The sequence below is a fragment of the Chrysoperla carnea genome, chromosome X (genome assembly GCF_905475395.1).
Source record: "Chrysoperla carnea chromosome X, inChrCarn1.1, whole genome shotgun sequence".
Classification (NCBI taxonomy): domain Eukaryota; kingdom Metazoa; phylum Arthropoda; class Insecta; order Neuroptera; family Chrysopidae; genus Chrysoperla; species Chrysoperla carnea.
The window spans coordinates 21963667-21979458 of NC_058342.1; the positions used below are offsets into that span (position 1 = coordinate 21963667).

Sequence of the window (15792 nt, forward strand, 5' to 3'; positions counted from 1 at the left end):
AATTTGGGCACAAACAGAAACTTTCAGTAAACAACAGTAAATTTTTTTTTTTCGGTTTTCTTTCAACAGTATTCCACCGTGCAATATACGATTTAGTATTAAATTTTTTTTTACACCCATCATAACTCATATAACGTATTTTGCCAAAGACATCCCGACTCCGAAAACCCCTATCATGAACACCTGCAATCGACGCCATACAACCAACATAAGCATTTGGATCATTACCATCTAGCGCATAATGATTGTTTAAATATAATGCATACTCCAAAGCTTGTGTTGGTGTTTCTGTCCATTCTAATATTTTTTTGGCCCAATATATTCGCATATACACGTGCATCTTTCCTGTTTTATATAATTCTTTTTGTGTTGCATTCCATAATTCATCATGTGTACGTCCATGTTTAAATTCCTCTAAAGTATACGTATAGTCACGTTTGTCTGTAGCGTGCTCATTTAACGTTAGTTGAGCCCATCTTGGTGCCCCCTCTAACTTATTATAAGTCTCGGTATTATAATAACAAAAGTTATCCGAGAGTTCACGACGTACTATTATATGTTCTCGGAATAAATTCACACTTTTCACAATTGCCTTATTTTTGACTTCAGGCAACACTAAGACACAACTTATTTTTGGATTGACATGATGCTTCGTCAACTTGTGCATTACTCTAAGATCGCCACTTGGAGAGTCCAATATCCAAGCTTTCAGGATATCGTTCCACTTCGCCACTTTTTTTCACCGTCTTTCTGGAATAAAATATTTTTTGATATCAAATTATTTCTTATTTCTTTTAAGAGATGGGGAGTTTCAAAGAGAGGAATTATTGTTGATTCTCCAATTTCAAAAACTTGATGCCTGAGTTCCTCACCTCGGGCCAAATATTTTCCCCGGGTATCCTCTAGTAAACGATGGATCGCGTTGATATTATTTGACCCTTGGTCACAAATAGTACCGACAACATTAAATCCAGCATTTTGTGCAGCCAAAATAATTTCTTTAATGGCCTTTACTATTTGTGGCCCTTTTGCGGCTCCATTCACAAACTGGTATAGCACCGACTGTTTTCAATTTTGGACAATTCCTCTTAACATAAAAACCTTAAATTATAAATCTTAAATTATAATATAAGATTTTTAGAATAAATGAAGAGTTGTGGGTACAATGATTAAATTACAATAATATAAATCGGCATTTTTGTCAACAAATTCGATCTATAAATATATTTTATTATATGAATGATTAATAAGAGATTAAAAGTGAGAAATAAAAAATTATTTTGTAAATAAACATAATGACAGTAGACAAAACTATTTATAGTCGATAACATAGAGTACAATATATATTTTTTCTTTGTTTTTGTTTAAATCAGCGCTACAGGTAGCTTGATGTGAACTAAATTTATCTAAAAAATTTTTATAATGTAACAAGGATACGAGATTTCAGTCTATGGTTCAGTCGTCACACTGTCTCTCCGACCCATGGGTAACCTATGCGTATTTGTGGGAGTCACATACACAAAAATGAACGTTTCAACGCGTTTAGTATTGTAGATATGACTACTGTCCGCATGCTCCCTCTGTACGAATCCTATTTGCTTTCCCCTAATAATATTTATTTCACTATTATTGTGATACTATACTAACTATAACTGACATACAACTGAGAGAATGGTACAATTTGTTCGGGCAATGTCGCTGCATTATACTCGATTCAAATTTGATACGTTCATAACTTTGCGACAAAAATATTTTGGGGAAAAGAAAAAAATGTTTGTATATTATCTTCTACTTTATTTTCGGAACTAAAGTGGATCACTTAAAATTATCTTATAAATACAAAACGGTAACTTAACATGAGAAACTCGTTATTAGTTACCGGAATACAATAGAATATATTAGCACCTATCGATAAATTTTATAAGCTACATGTAGGTATCAATTTAGGCTTAGCTGATTCGATAATTGTCGAAGTATGTCAAAATAATTTTTTGATGAGGGCTCTAACAATTGATGTTACTGGTGATCGAGCAAGTGTCAGCGGCGTTTTTATAAATACAAAACGGTAATTTAACATAAGAAACTCGTTATTAGTTACCGTAATACAATCTAAAAGAACGATTTTTGTCGATTGTAGCGCGATCTACCGAAAATCGGGAAAAATTTCTTAGACAAAATGTTTGCCTTTTCTTCTGAAGAATCCAAATCTGCAGAAAAAAATAGGGGTTTCCATTTGATTTTTTCAAGTTACACCCCCTACCCCTAACAGGGGTTGAGGGTGGAGGGTGTTTTTGGTATGGTTAGATAGTTTCAAAAAATATTTGATACGTGTTTTTTCGTTTCAATTTTTTTTTTAAACTATTCAGAATAATCAGCCTGGACGGGTGGTTTGGAACACCCAGTATATATATATATATATATAAATTATATTTTAGATTTCGAATGTATTAAAAAAAATACTTTATTTAATTTAACAACAATACAATGTTAAACTTATTTTAATTTAAATACAATAACAATTATACAACTTATAATTCTATCGCTAGTTCGCTACAATCAAGCGTGCAAGAAGCCGAACTTGTGTAATGAAAAAGACAATCGTTATCAATTTAACGATGGCTTATATACTAAATTTTGGTTTGTTTTTAGAAAGTATCGCTAGATTGGAATGCAGTTTGATAAGGGTGTTTTAGAAAGCTGTTTATAAATGATGTATGTGAAATACGTCATTAGATTGGAATGCAATTTAATAAGGATGTTTTTAGAAAGCTATTTATGAATGTTGTGTATAAAATACGTCATTGCATATTTGTTAATAACGTCCTTGACATATTTTATATAAGTATACTAATTAATAGTTTAAGTGAATTTAGGATATATAACTTATATATATATATGCTACTTCGTCCTCAAAGTCATTGAACGAGTTTTCAAAAAAATGTTAACCTATATATCACTCATTTATTTCTGAAAAAAATCGAAATTACATACTTTTTTATTTTTATACCTGTTGACATAAAAATAGAATAGAAAATGTTTGCCACATTAATTAAAGTTATAAATGCTATTTAACCTGTATGAACAACATTTATCTCGATTTTATGTGAATAATACTATTTAAATAAGCATGGATATTAATGCATCAGCTGACTAACTAAATAAAACAAAGTACAAAAAATTAGCCCTGATAATATTCGATTCACATACATAAAATGATTACAAAATTTAAAAAATATATAATTTGTAATATATTTAGTGATTGAAATATATATTTGATGGTAAATTTTTAAAGTAAAACTTTTTATGGGACACTAGCGTTTTGTCATGAGAGTTAACTCGTCGAGCTAACAAAACTGTTAAACTCCTTGTCTCTTTCTTATTACCATTTACTCTAGCAGAGTGAGAGAGGCGGAAAATCAATATATGTTCTGTATATGAGTCAAGCAGTATTGATGTTATTTATTTATATAAAATTTAGGACTAGTTTAGACTTGTACAATCTTACGTACGTAGAAGAGCAAGTAAGTCTCAGTTCATCAGAGAAAGTCGTTGTAACTAGTGTTGCTTTATTTATGGAATTACGAAAGAAGAATATTTATGTATATGTAATATATATGTATATGTCTATTAAATTATTTCATATTAAAAATTTTTTAATATTGTTTTTATTCTCAGTTATTGTCAATGAAGATACAAAAAATGTCAGTCCAAAACTAACAGCGTCAAAAGTGAAACTTTTTATGTAATTCACATTGCAGCAAAGAAAAATTGACTGGAAATTATAATAAAAATGATTTATAATAAAAATCAAGAAAAATCTACAGACTATCCCGAATTAATTACTACGGAAGTAATAACTATAATAACTCGAGCATGAATTAAACAAATTCTTCATTTTTAAAAGTTAAAATAAACATAGTGTTAGATATTTTGATTTTTTTTTTTTTTTAATGTAATATTATATTTCATTCCTTGATGAGTCTATTTTATTCTTCAAAATTTAACCTGAATGTGTTTATTTTTTAGCCGATAGGCATTGTACACATAGGTTTTTATTCGAACCCAGCCTTTACTTTTTAGTAAATTCGGATATTTATTTATAAGCTCCTCGCACTCAGCTTTTTTAGGAGGCTGTTTTTGTCTAATATGATTTTTGAAATGATTTTTAACTATTTCAATTTCTTCGGCTGTCCACGTTGATCTACCAGTTTGATTCTTGGCTAAAAAAAACAAAACATTATTTTCATATCAAATAAACTCAAGGCATTATTACTAATTTACACAGTTTTGGATTATTTAATAACAATAACTTTTCATATTTTTAAATGTATTCGTATTATATATAAAATTATTTTGTATGAGTGCACCTTTGATTTAAAAAATGAAATTCTCAAATCAATTTTATTATGAGACATGCCATTACGAGATCATAACTAATCTTTTCAATCGAAGTTTATCTCAAATAATTTGAAATTTAGTATTATTATTACTTACGTTTGATTTCGTTATTAGTATCTGGCTCACTTTTCTTTTGATACACAGGCTTGACATTTCCTTTCAAATATTCATTGACGTGTCCTGCGATTCTTAATAGTCGAATAATAGTTTTTCTCTTCAAGCTTTTTTTTGGGTAACTCATCATTTCTCTTCCTGATTGTCTTTGTGTTTCCGCTCCAAATGACGTTCAAAATTCGTCACATCTAGGTTACAAAATTTACAAGTTGGTCAAACTGTAAAATTCGAGAATGAAGATAGAACATTTTCAGACTAAAGATTTATTGCGTCCGTTAGTTCTTTAAAACCTGTAATGTCTTTTTTCCTTCCCAAATTGATTTATTATTGAAAAAAGAAAAGTCGACTTTTAAGTAATCGATTTCTTTCTTCAATGTCATTTTCTTACCTGTAGCAGTTGGGAATTGTTCTTGCATTTGTATGACGAACGTTTTTCCATGGTTGTATTGTTGGTACAAATGGGGATGGTTTCATATGTCCGTCACCGCGTACTTTTGCTGTATTTTGTAAAAATGAGCGCTTAAGATAAACTCATTTGTGTTATGCAGGTCTCTAGAATAATTATCTTGATTTTCTATAGAATTAACTAACTATTGATTGTGGATTATAATATCCATTCGATTGCGGCGGGATCAAATAATTAATTAAATAATTGTCGTTATTAATAATCTGAATGAATAATTAATGAGTAAAACTGTTTTCTAGCGGTTGTTCTAAATTCTGTCTCCTTAAATTCCGTTGCCCTTCTCGATCTTTCGCGCTATTGAATACAGCCTCAAGACTTTTATAAAAGTTGGTATCAGTTATTGGTGGCTGCTTTTTACTTTTGAATACCTCCTTCAATTTAGCTGTAATAAAAAGTATTGTATTTTCATTAATATTATCAACATATCATAAATGTTTTTTAATAAAAATTAATTTTACATATAAATAAAAAATTGACTTTCTAATTCAATATCATGAACGAAAATTTTGAAGATAAAAGCAAGGCAATACAAATATATAAATAACATTAAAAAATTTTTTCATGAAATAACCACCGCTATTAATTGTTTTATAAATATTGAATGAAATTCTATAAAAATTGAAATTAATGGTTCATGCTATAAAAACTGCTAGCTATTGAAATCAAGAAAAAAATTAAAATTTGTTGGGTTACCAAATAGTTGATTTGGTATAGTAAGGTAGAAAATGAATAAAAAAATTGACATTGGCATTTCATATACATACCACGACTTTTAATATCAAAATTAAGTAATGTCAAAAATTACCATCAAAATACTTACAACATGCACATTTATAAAACTACGTTTCACACATAACATGTTTTCCCGCAACTGGCTTCTTTGCAGTGTAATTTTCTAAAAGTTTTCGGCTGCAAAATTTGTGGAATATAATTTAAAACCTGCTTGCAAAATTTTGATGACCACCCTTATGGAAAAAATAAACTGTTACAAAGTTTAAATAAGAGTTCTTAAAGTTTTACTTTCTCTTACAAACTCTGAAAAAGTCTTATAAACTCTGAATAAGATCTAATAAGACGTAAAAAGTAGGTATTTTTCCATCTTTTCGGTCTCTGTCGGTTTTCAGAGTTTTTAATACTTAAAAAAAGTTTTGAATAATTTTTTGAGGCTGTAAAAAGAATTATTCCGACTTTTTAAAACTTTCAATGGTAAATTTATAGGCTATAAAAAGAATTAGTGTTTTTAATACTTAAAAAAGTATTTTATAAAAATGTCACAAGAATAATTAGTAAGAGTTTTTAATACTTAAAAAAAGTATTTCATAAAAATGTCAAAAAAATTTATTTTCTGACTTATTTTCTATATTTATTAAAATTTTTTGCGAATTACATTATAATTATTATTTCAGTTATCGTTGTCATTATAAATTCGTCAAGTGAAACTTAAATATCCAGTTACAAATCATTTTCAACACTGACAAAATAATTTGTTACTGGATATTTAAGTTTCACATGACGAACTTATAATGACAACGATAACTGAAATATTTTCAAATATAAATATAATCAATCGCAGTTCAAACGTTTAAGGTAATAAATTTGAAGAAATAAGAAAAAACAAATTTTAATTTTTTCTATTTATTTTTACAAAGTTTTTTTTTTTTTTACATTTTTTAAATTATAAAATCTTTTTTTAGGAGCGCTTATTGTGCGCTGTTTTTGAATATTAATTTTTTTGTTTGGTTTTACAAACTTTTGAAGCTTATATTAATATTTTTTAAATCTATTTACCATCGCTTTAATTTTATTCATTCCTAATTATCATAAATAAATAAATTATTAATTAGTAACATAAAAGTTACATAATACTTTACGAGCAATTATTGCACGCTGTTCAATGGACGATAATACTACTTTTTTGTTTGATTATGACAAAAACTTGCAACTTATATTAACTTTTTTTAAAACAATAAATTAAAAATTATTAACATAAAAACATAAATAATATCTTACGAGCAGTAATTGCACTCTTTATATCCCTTTTATCAAATTAGTCATTTTCAAACACTGTGACAAAATGACCGATTCTTGAATTCTATGACGTCTTTTGTTAATGGTAATATAATAGGTTTATTCCATTTTTTTTCGTTTAAGTCCTTGTGTGCCAAACTGCTGATTTCAGTTGTCCATTGAGTAACAATTAAATTTTTGAATTTTTTTACTGCTTTACACTTCGCTTCAGGGTCACTGAAAGTCACAGATTGATCTCCTGTTTCAATTAGAAAAATCATTTCATCGCAAACTGTTTGAAGAGTTGTTCCGAGGTGAGCTGATAAACTAGGGGCGTCAAAAGTTTTTGTTTGTACATTAAATCCACCTACTTTCTTAGCACATTCCACTACTTTCGTGAACATGGATGGTTCTATGGCGTCGGATAATGTGAAATTTTTATCGTTTTGGATTTTTCGGAGTTCTATGAGGAGTCTTGCCAGCTCTCTCATTTTATTGGAGCATGGGGTAAACATTTGCTTCTTCTTATGTTTTTTTAGGTAACGTTCACCATAACGATAAATCAATACATCCGTTTTGGCCGTCATAGAAATCTCATCAGCTTTCATTCTTGAAAAAACTTCTTTCTTTACACATAATTTGTCTAAAGTATTGCTTGCATCAAGTGCACAGGCCACGAGAGTTTGAGAGGCTGCTATGTGTTTAACTCTTTGAAAATTATTATGAACTTCAGCAGCTGGGCAGTTCTTATAATGTCGATACAAAAAATGTTTCTTGTACAATCCTTTACAATATCCGCAAGGATAGTACTGATGATTGGGCTCATTTTTTTTTCGATAAATGGGCATGACGTTACCTTTTAAATATTCGTTAAAGTTCCCATCGTTTCGTATGAGCTTAATTATATTCTTCCTCTCTGGACTTTTTTTAGGATGACTTAAAAAATCTTTGACTTCTTTAGAATCAGAATGATGCCTTGTGAGATGACGTTCGAAATTTGTAACTTGTGATTGACAGAATTTACAGTTTGTTTTTTTCTTTCCTGAACGCTTATTCTTCATGTAAGTAGATAGCTGAAACTATTAAATTTTCAAATGTATATACAGCTTTTTAATAAACTACCATTAATTTTTTTAACTGAGCAAGATTCTTAAAGAAAACTTTTTTTAGATAGCAATTGATAATATGTAATTAATATTCTCAATGTATCTTTTACAGTTCGATGATAAAAAAAATTAATTTTTTAAGAATTATAAGAAATCTAAAATTTCTTAAAAATATCTAATTGATAGAACAAAAAATTTAAATCATATGTATAAGTCAATGATAAAAGGATTTGAAAATGATCAAAACATGTAATCTTTAAAAAAACAAATTTATGAATGAAACGGTATGCATTCTGATTGTATAACAATCTAAGATTGAGATAAAAATTCTTAACTTCATTTCGAGGGAATTCTGATTCAACAGGAAATTAATTTGGAGAAAAACTCAATTGTCGATGTTTTGATGTAAGAAAACTTAAAGACAAAAATTAAAGCATAGTCGTTAAAAATTATTGACAAACTATAACAAATTGAATTAAAAATTTAATTGTCTTTTTAATTTCAATTTATTTAATTACGAATTTAAAAGTTGTTCTTTTTATACTTATTAAATTTCAAACTCTTTTTTATTTTAAAAATCAATAAAATATCATTATATCATCTAACTCAGCAAAAATATTAATTATAAAATATAAATAATGCTCTTAGAAATTGAGTATTATTAAAAAAAGAAAAAAAAAAGTCTAATGTCAATATTAGTCGTTTATTTATTTAATTAGGATAATCTCTTTTAATAAACATACCTTTTTTGTTCTTTGAACATTTTGAGTTTCATCATTTGGTGATAAATTCTGTGACATTGTATTTTCTTTATTGGAATCATCGATATTTTCGATCACTGTATCTTCTACATCCATGGGTGCATCTGAATCAGAACTTTCAGTGTGCTGAAAAAAATATTATTATCATTATCTTATATAAATACACAATTTAGCCCAGTCATATTAGGTAAAAAAAGGGGTCAACCTCGGAATGAAAGATAATAAGCTGCAAATTGGTATGAACCTTTGTTTTGTCATTCTAAATGTTGTCTCAAAAGTCACAATCGTTATCGTGTCCGCGTCTCAAGATATTCAAGGTCAAAGGTCACAAAAATCGGTTTTTCGCGAATATCTGGCTTCCTATCGGTTAAATGAGATTTGCATTTATTATAAAAGTTGTAGGCTATAAAATTCCCTACAACTTTTGTTTAAACTTTTTTTTCATACGACCAACCGTTTTGAAGGTAGAGCGCGAAGAGTGCACATCGTACAGTCATATACGGCCTAATGCAAGGTCAAGCGTGAGTTATGGTTATCAGTACGTTATAAAGTCAATTATTTACTTGGAAATTATAATTATTAAACAATGCCTATTATTTATGTACTAACTATTAATTATTTATATTTAATTAAAGTAAGTAACTTGATTATTTATATATAATTATTCATATTTAACTATTTAAGTATAAAATATTATTAATTCTGGATTATATATTTTAGTTTTATTTTAAGTTAACACGACATTATATATCTTTTCTTTAAAACGCGTAAATTTCTCAATACTTATATACCTGGAAATACTTGTCCCTACCCTATGCCCATTTCTATTCATTGCCGGGACAGATGTTCTATAGTATTCAAGGCCACTCTCTCCACTTTGTATGAGTCAAGATTATTCGTTAGTTTGAAATTGTACCGTTGCAACTACGGACGTACGGTTTTAAGAGCTATGGCTGATTTGTGTTTTATATGTGATAAGAAACTTTCAGAAGGTGTTTCTGTGAATGTCGTACGTGGTTTAAAAACTTTAAAAACTGCAAGTATTGAAAGAAATGATGGACATATAGACTATTTAAATACTTTAAGTTCTGTAAATGTGCATTCCGAGTGTCGAAAAGTGTACACGAGTAAAAATGTTATTATTGCATCAAAACGACGCACAGATGAGAGTGAACCTTCAACGTCAAGTGCACCTCGCAAAAAACGAAATGAAGTCTTTGATTTTGGAAAGTTATGCTTATTTTGTGGCCAAGAAGCTGATGAAATAGCAGAAAAGAAAAAAAAATTAAAGTATAGACGGACAATAAGTAATGTAAGTACTCTTGCATTCAAAGACAACGTAATTAAGAGAGCAGAAGAACGAAACGATTCCTTAGGAGAATTAGTAAAGGAACGTATATATTACGAGTATGATTTGATCGCTGCTGAAGCAAAGTATCATACTATTTGCTATACCAACTTTTTAACCCGAGTACCATCTGCAGATAAAATGCCTCGCCAAGATGATCAAGTCACTCAAGCAATGAAGGAGATTTTTTGTTATATAGAAAATAATGAAGATTCTCAATTTACTTTGAAAGAACTTAAAGATGTCCCTACGGAATACATACCTGACGATAAGACAATTATTACAAAATTACAACAAAAGTATTTAACTGATATAATAATCACAAAAAAAATTGGATCATTTACAATTATATCTTTCCGTGATACACAGCTTAACGTATTATCAAAAGCTTGGTACGAAAATAAAAAAAGTACTCCTGTAGAAGAACGTCTACGGATTGTAGAAGCTGCTGCGGCTATTATTAGGGAAGACATCAGATCATCTGTAGTTGAAACAAAAACGTATCCACCTCCGAATAAAATGCTAGATTGTATTAATGAAGAAATACCAAAAACATTATCACATTTTTTGGAAGAAATGATATTAAAAAATAGAAAAGGACAAGTAGATCATTTAAAAACGAAATGCACATCTATTAGCCACGCAATAATGGCTTCGATACGAGAACGTTCATTTTCATCACAGCTACTGTTGGGCCTTTCCGTATTTCTTCACAGAAGATATGGGTCTAAAAAATTGTTGGATGTTTTATCATCTTTAGGATTTGCTGCATCATATAGTAATACCATACAGTATGAAGTTTCATCAGTTTACCATCCACAACCTCGTATTTTACCATCAGAGTCTGGTGCGTTGGTACAATATGTTGGAGACAATGCAGATATTAATGTCAGTACTCTTGACGGTAATAATACTCTTCACGTTATGGGAATGATAAAAATAATTACTCCGAAAGATGCTGTAATTTATGATGATCGCATAAAAAAATGTACAACTAAACCGAGTGCAAAAGAGTTAGCAGCAATATCACATGTATCTCTTTTAGCATATGAAAAGCCAGTTGTACCTGGGTACAGCAAGATTCAAGTCCAAAATCTACATGATGATCAAGTACTGATTGAAAAAAAATTTAATGCAGTTGATTTGTTGTGGTTATACGGAAAATGGAAGAATCTTTCACCGTTGCCAGGGTGGAATGGCTATCTTCAACAACTTACGAAAAATAATCAAAATTTTTCAAATTCTCAGGTTATATTTCTACCTTTCATTGATCATCCTGCCAGTAATTTAGACACAATTTATACAACTTTACATAGTGCTATAAATATTGCCAAGTCACATCAACAAAAAACGTGCATAATTACATTTGATCAGCCCCTGTACTCAAAAGCACGTGAAATGGTTGCTGCGTCAGATGCAAACTCAGACTTGTCTAAAACAGTTGTCAAACTTGGAGGATTTCATATGCTCATGTCTTTTCTTGGATGCATAGGACATGTAATGGACGGTAGTGGTCTCAAGGAAGCTTTAAGTAAAATATATGCTACAAATTCGGTCGACAAAATGTTGAATGGTCACGCTTATGCAAGAAGTATCAGAGGCCATATATTATTACGACTTGCATTATCAATAAAGATTTTTGAAGAGATGAAAATTGAAAATTGTGTGTTAGATGAGTTAATTGAACAGATAACTAGTCGCGATGTTTCCTACGAAGATGTTGAAGGATGTACGAGCAGCTCCAACTCGTTAATTGATCAATTTCAGGATAAACTAAAAGAATTAAAAGCTCGAGGTCCCACGGCACAGTTATGGGTGCAATATTTTGAAATGGTATCAATAGCCCTAGATTTCATTCGCGCTGAAAGGCTGGGACTTTTTCAAGAACATTTGGATGCAGTGCGAAAAATGCTGCCCTATTTTCATGCTGGTGGTCATTTCCTATATGCGAAATCAGCTCATTTGTATCTTCAAGATATGTTAAAACTTGAGGAGACAATGGATCAACAGGCTTTTGAGAACTTTAAAAACGGATTCTTTACTGTAAAACGAACAGAAAAATTCAATTCTGGTACATGGACAGACATGGTAATCGAGCAAAGTCTGATGAAATCTATGAAGACAGAAGGAGGAGTATCTCGAGGCCGAAGTACACAAGAAAGTGTTCTATGTAAGTGGGTATATGCTATGTATGCCACGAATACAATTTGTGAAGAAATTGAACGGTTTTGTAACATTTCTTTCGATTCTGTGGACCAACATGTTGATGCTAGAGATTCACGAATAAAAAGGGATGATACTGATGTAAATGAACTGGTTGGTTGGTTTACGCTTCATAATCCCTTTCCAAATACGAATCAGTTGGTATCCTTAGCTTCAGGAATCGTTGGAAATGACCAAATTAATTGTCACCGAGCCCATGAAATCGGATTGCAATCTATGGTAAAGATAACTGGTTTGAACTTCAACGAAATAAAGTTAAAACGCGTCGATAAGGTTTTACCGCTTTCAGCCATTAACAAATCTGTCAAAATTAATGATTGTAAAGTTTCTATAGATCCAATGTTACTTTTCCAGAGAATAACTGTAAGCAAAAAATTTGAAAGTAATTTACAAGAATATCTTCAGTATGAACTAAGCCCGTATCCGACATCTTTATTTGATAGTAATGGCATGAGAAAAACCACGAAAGCAACATTATATGACAATATGATGCCTGTCGTTATCGATCTTGATGAAAATAATGTAACATACATCATCGATGGTGGATTTCTTCTGCATCGCGTCGTATGGAGCAAAGACGATACTTTCTCTATTATTTTAAATAAGTACATTAAATATTTACAAACACATTATGGCTCAGCAATTGTTGTTGTATTTGACGGATATTCGGACTATAGTAAAAATATTAAAGCACTGGAACAACAAAGAAGAACTGCTGCACTTTCAAAATCATATGAAGTTTGTTTTGACGAAACAATGGTTGTGCCAATCAGTCAAGAAAAATTTTTATCAAATCGGTCTAATAAAAAAAAATTTATCGACATGCTTGTTGAAAAATTTAAAACTGTTAATATCACAACAAAACAAGCCAGAGATGATGCTGATGTTCTCATCATTGACACAGCTATTGCCTTATCAGAACATCAAAAGACTGCTGTCATCATAGGAGAAGATATCGATTTGCTCGTTATTTTAATTGGACGTACTCAGTCACATCATCAGGAAATTTTTTTGAAAAAAGTTGGCAAAGGCAATGTCAAAACACAAATATATTCTACTAAAAGTTTTGACCAATATCCTCGTACTAAAAAGCACATTTTATTTTTACACGCATTCAGTGGCTGTGACACGACTTCTGCGCTATTTAAAAAAGGAAAAAAAACTGTTACTAGAGCATTGGAAAAAATTCCTGATTTAGATAAAATGGTGGAAGTATTTCAACAAGAAAACTGCCCAAAACAAACATTATTAGAAAATGGAGTGCGCATCTTGTTGGCATTATATAATGCTCCAAAATCTGAGGACAACATTGATCATTTCCGCTACACGCAATTCATCAAATTTACAAAACTAAATAAACCTGTACAACTGTCAACACTTCCACCAACAAGTGTAGCAGCTCATCAACACATAAAACGTGTCTACTACCAGATTCAAACGTGGTTAGGGAAGGACTTAGAACCTCAAGAATGGGGCTGGATGCTTGAAAATGAAATCCTGGAGCCCATACGAACGTTATTACCTCCAGCACCAGCCGAACTACTAAACGTAATATTTTGCAATTGCAAAAATGGTTGTGGTTCCCGCTGTGGATGCAGAAAATCAGGGCTACAATGTTCTTTAGCTTGCGGCCAGTGCAACGGACAAGCTTGCCTCAATGCTTCACTGTATCCAAGTAATCCCGATGAAGAAAATACATATGATCCCGATATTCTGGAAGGTTTGGAGATGAACATGACAGATAATGAGGATGATGACAATGAATTGAACATTTTTGAGCGACAAGAAGAAGAAGACGACGAACAAGAAGAAGATAATTAGCTTCCATTTCCAATTTCATTACAATTAAAATCAACAAAGATACTTTTGATATTTGAACTCACATTTTGATAAATGTATATTATGCCGTATTTAATAATAAATAAAAATATGTGTAAAATATATACTCTTACTATCATTTTAACTTAAAATAAAACTAAAATATATAATCCAGAATTAATAATATTTTATACTTAAATAGTTAAATATGAATAATTATATATAAATAATCAAGTTACTTACTTTAATTAAATATAAATAATTAATAGTTAGTACATAAATAATAGGCATTGTTTAATATTTATAATTTCCAAGTAAATAATTGACTTTATAACGTACTGATAACCATAACTCACGCTTGACCTTGCATTAGGCCGTACATGACTGTACGATGTGCACTCTTCGCGCTCTACCTTCAAAACGGTTGGTCGTATGAAAAAAAAGTTTAAACAAAAGTTGTAGGGAATTTTATAGCCTACAACTTTTATAATAAATGCAAATCTCATTTAACCGATAGGAAGCCAGATATTCGCGAAAAACCGATTTTTGTGACCTTTGACCTTGAATATCTTGAGACGCGGACACGATAACGATTGTGACTTTTGAGACAACATTTAGAATGACAAAACAAAGGTTCATACCAATTTGCAGCTTATTATCTTTCATTCCGAGGTGAAAGCCCTAATATGACTGGGCTAATTTAGAATTCACACAATTGGACATTTACAAATAACAAAGTTCTTTTAAATAAATTGATTTTAATAAAGTTGTTAGAAAAATAAATACAGCCAAATTGTTCTCTATTTGACTGAAAAAAATTTTTTTCCATCTTTTTTCTAGTATCAGATTTGTACTTTTTGTCTAGTATTAACTATGGTCTTTGTATAAATAAAATAATGAATAAAAAAAGTATTACCTCTGACTGATATGAGTATGATAAATCAAATGTAGGATCTTTATCATTGTCATCAAATACAGATGAATCATCTGATGGTGAAGGAGACAGGTTACGTTGACTAGCACACCCTTGATAAATATAAAATACATTACATATTTGTTTTAAATAAAATTTGTAGAATCACAATTCAATTAAAGCGATTCACAATTTACCATTAGGGGAGCGAAGGCTAATACCGTACAGCGGCTAATTCCGTACATCGCTGTTTATACTGAAAGAATAGAGCTGCGCGCGTTTTGTTGGTTTCAATCATTAGCACAGTAGTCTTAGTGTAACCTATTAAGTTACTGTGTTATTAAGCGTAATCATTTTGCTATGAACACATGTTATGTGATTTGTTGCTGGTTTTTACAAGTTTTTAACATAAGAAAATAAGATGTAAGTACCTATTTTTATTAAATTTTATATTGAAATTATTATATTTCGGACTATAAATCTCTTTTTAATAAGATTATGGTCAAAGAATCACTTTATTTGAATTTTTTTTAGGTAAGTTCTCATTCTTGAAATTTGAATTCGGTTTCGGGAATTACCGTACACTGTACGGTATTACCCGCAATAACAGCTTGTATTAGCGTTGATTTATATGACAT

The 15792-nt window shown here is 30.1% G+C and overlaps 2 protein-coding genes across 2 annotated transcripts; both read right to left on the reverse strand.

Annotated features, from left to right (window-relative positions):
* Positions 1 to 3992: 3992 nt before the first annotated feature.
* LOC123302257 lies at positions 3993 to 5124 on the reverse strand. The gene is made up of 3 exons (XM_044885114.1): positions 4901 to 5124; positions 4495 to 4700; positions 3993 to 4220 (listed from the first exon to the last, which is right to left on the reverse strand). The coding sequence occupies exons 2-3, from the start codon at positions 4640 to 4642 to the stop codon at positions 3994 to 3996; spliced, it is 375 nt and encodes a 124-aa protein (XP_044741049.1). The 5' UTR covers positions 4643 to 4700; positions 4901 to 5124; the 3' UTR covers position 3993.
* Positions 5125 to 6496: 1372 nt separating this feature from the next.
* LOC123303009 lies at positions 6497 to 15792 on the reverse strand. The gene is made up of 4 exons (XM_044886103.1): positions 15753 to 15792; positions 15158 to 15267; positions 8835 to 8978; positions 6497 to 6514 (listed from the first exon to the last, which is right to left on the reverse strand). The coding sequence occupies exons 1-4, from the start codon at positions 15790 to 15792 to the stop codon at positions 6497 to 6499; spliced, it is 312 nt and encodes a 103-aa protein (XP_044742038.1).

Bases quoted from the DNA above. Each gene is read 5' to 3' on its own strand.
- LOC123302257 (XM_044885114.1), bottom strand. From the start codon at position 4,642: ATGATGAGTTACCCAAAAAAAAGCTTGAAGAGAAAAACTATTATTCGA. The intron at 4,221-4,494 runs GTAAGTAATAAT...TGTTTTTTTTAG, and splicing joins TACTAATAACGAAATCAAAC to CCAAGAATCAAACTGGTAGA.
- LOC123303009 (XM_044886103.1), bottom strand. From the start codon at position 15,792: ATGTCATATAAATCAACGCTAATACAAGCTGTTATTGCGG. The intron at 15,268-15,752 runs GTAATACCGTAC...ATATTTATCAAG, and splicing joins AATACAAGCTGTTATTGCGG to GGTGTGCTAGTCAACGTAAC. The intron at 8,979-15,157 runs GTAATACTTTTT...TATTTTTTTCAG, and splicing joins CATACTCATATCAGTCAGAG to CACACTGAAAGTTCTGATTC.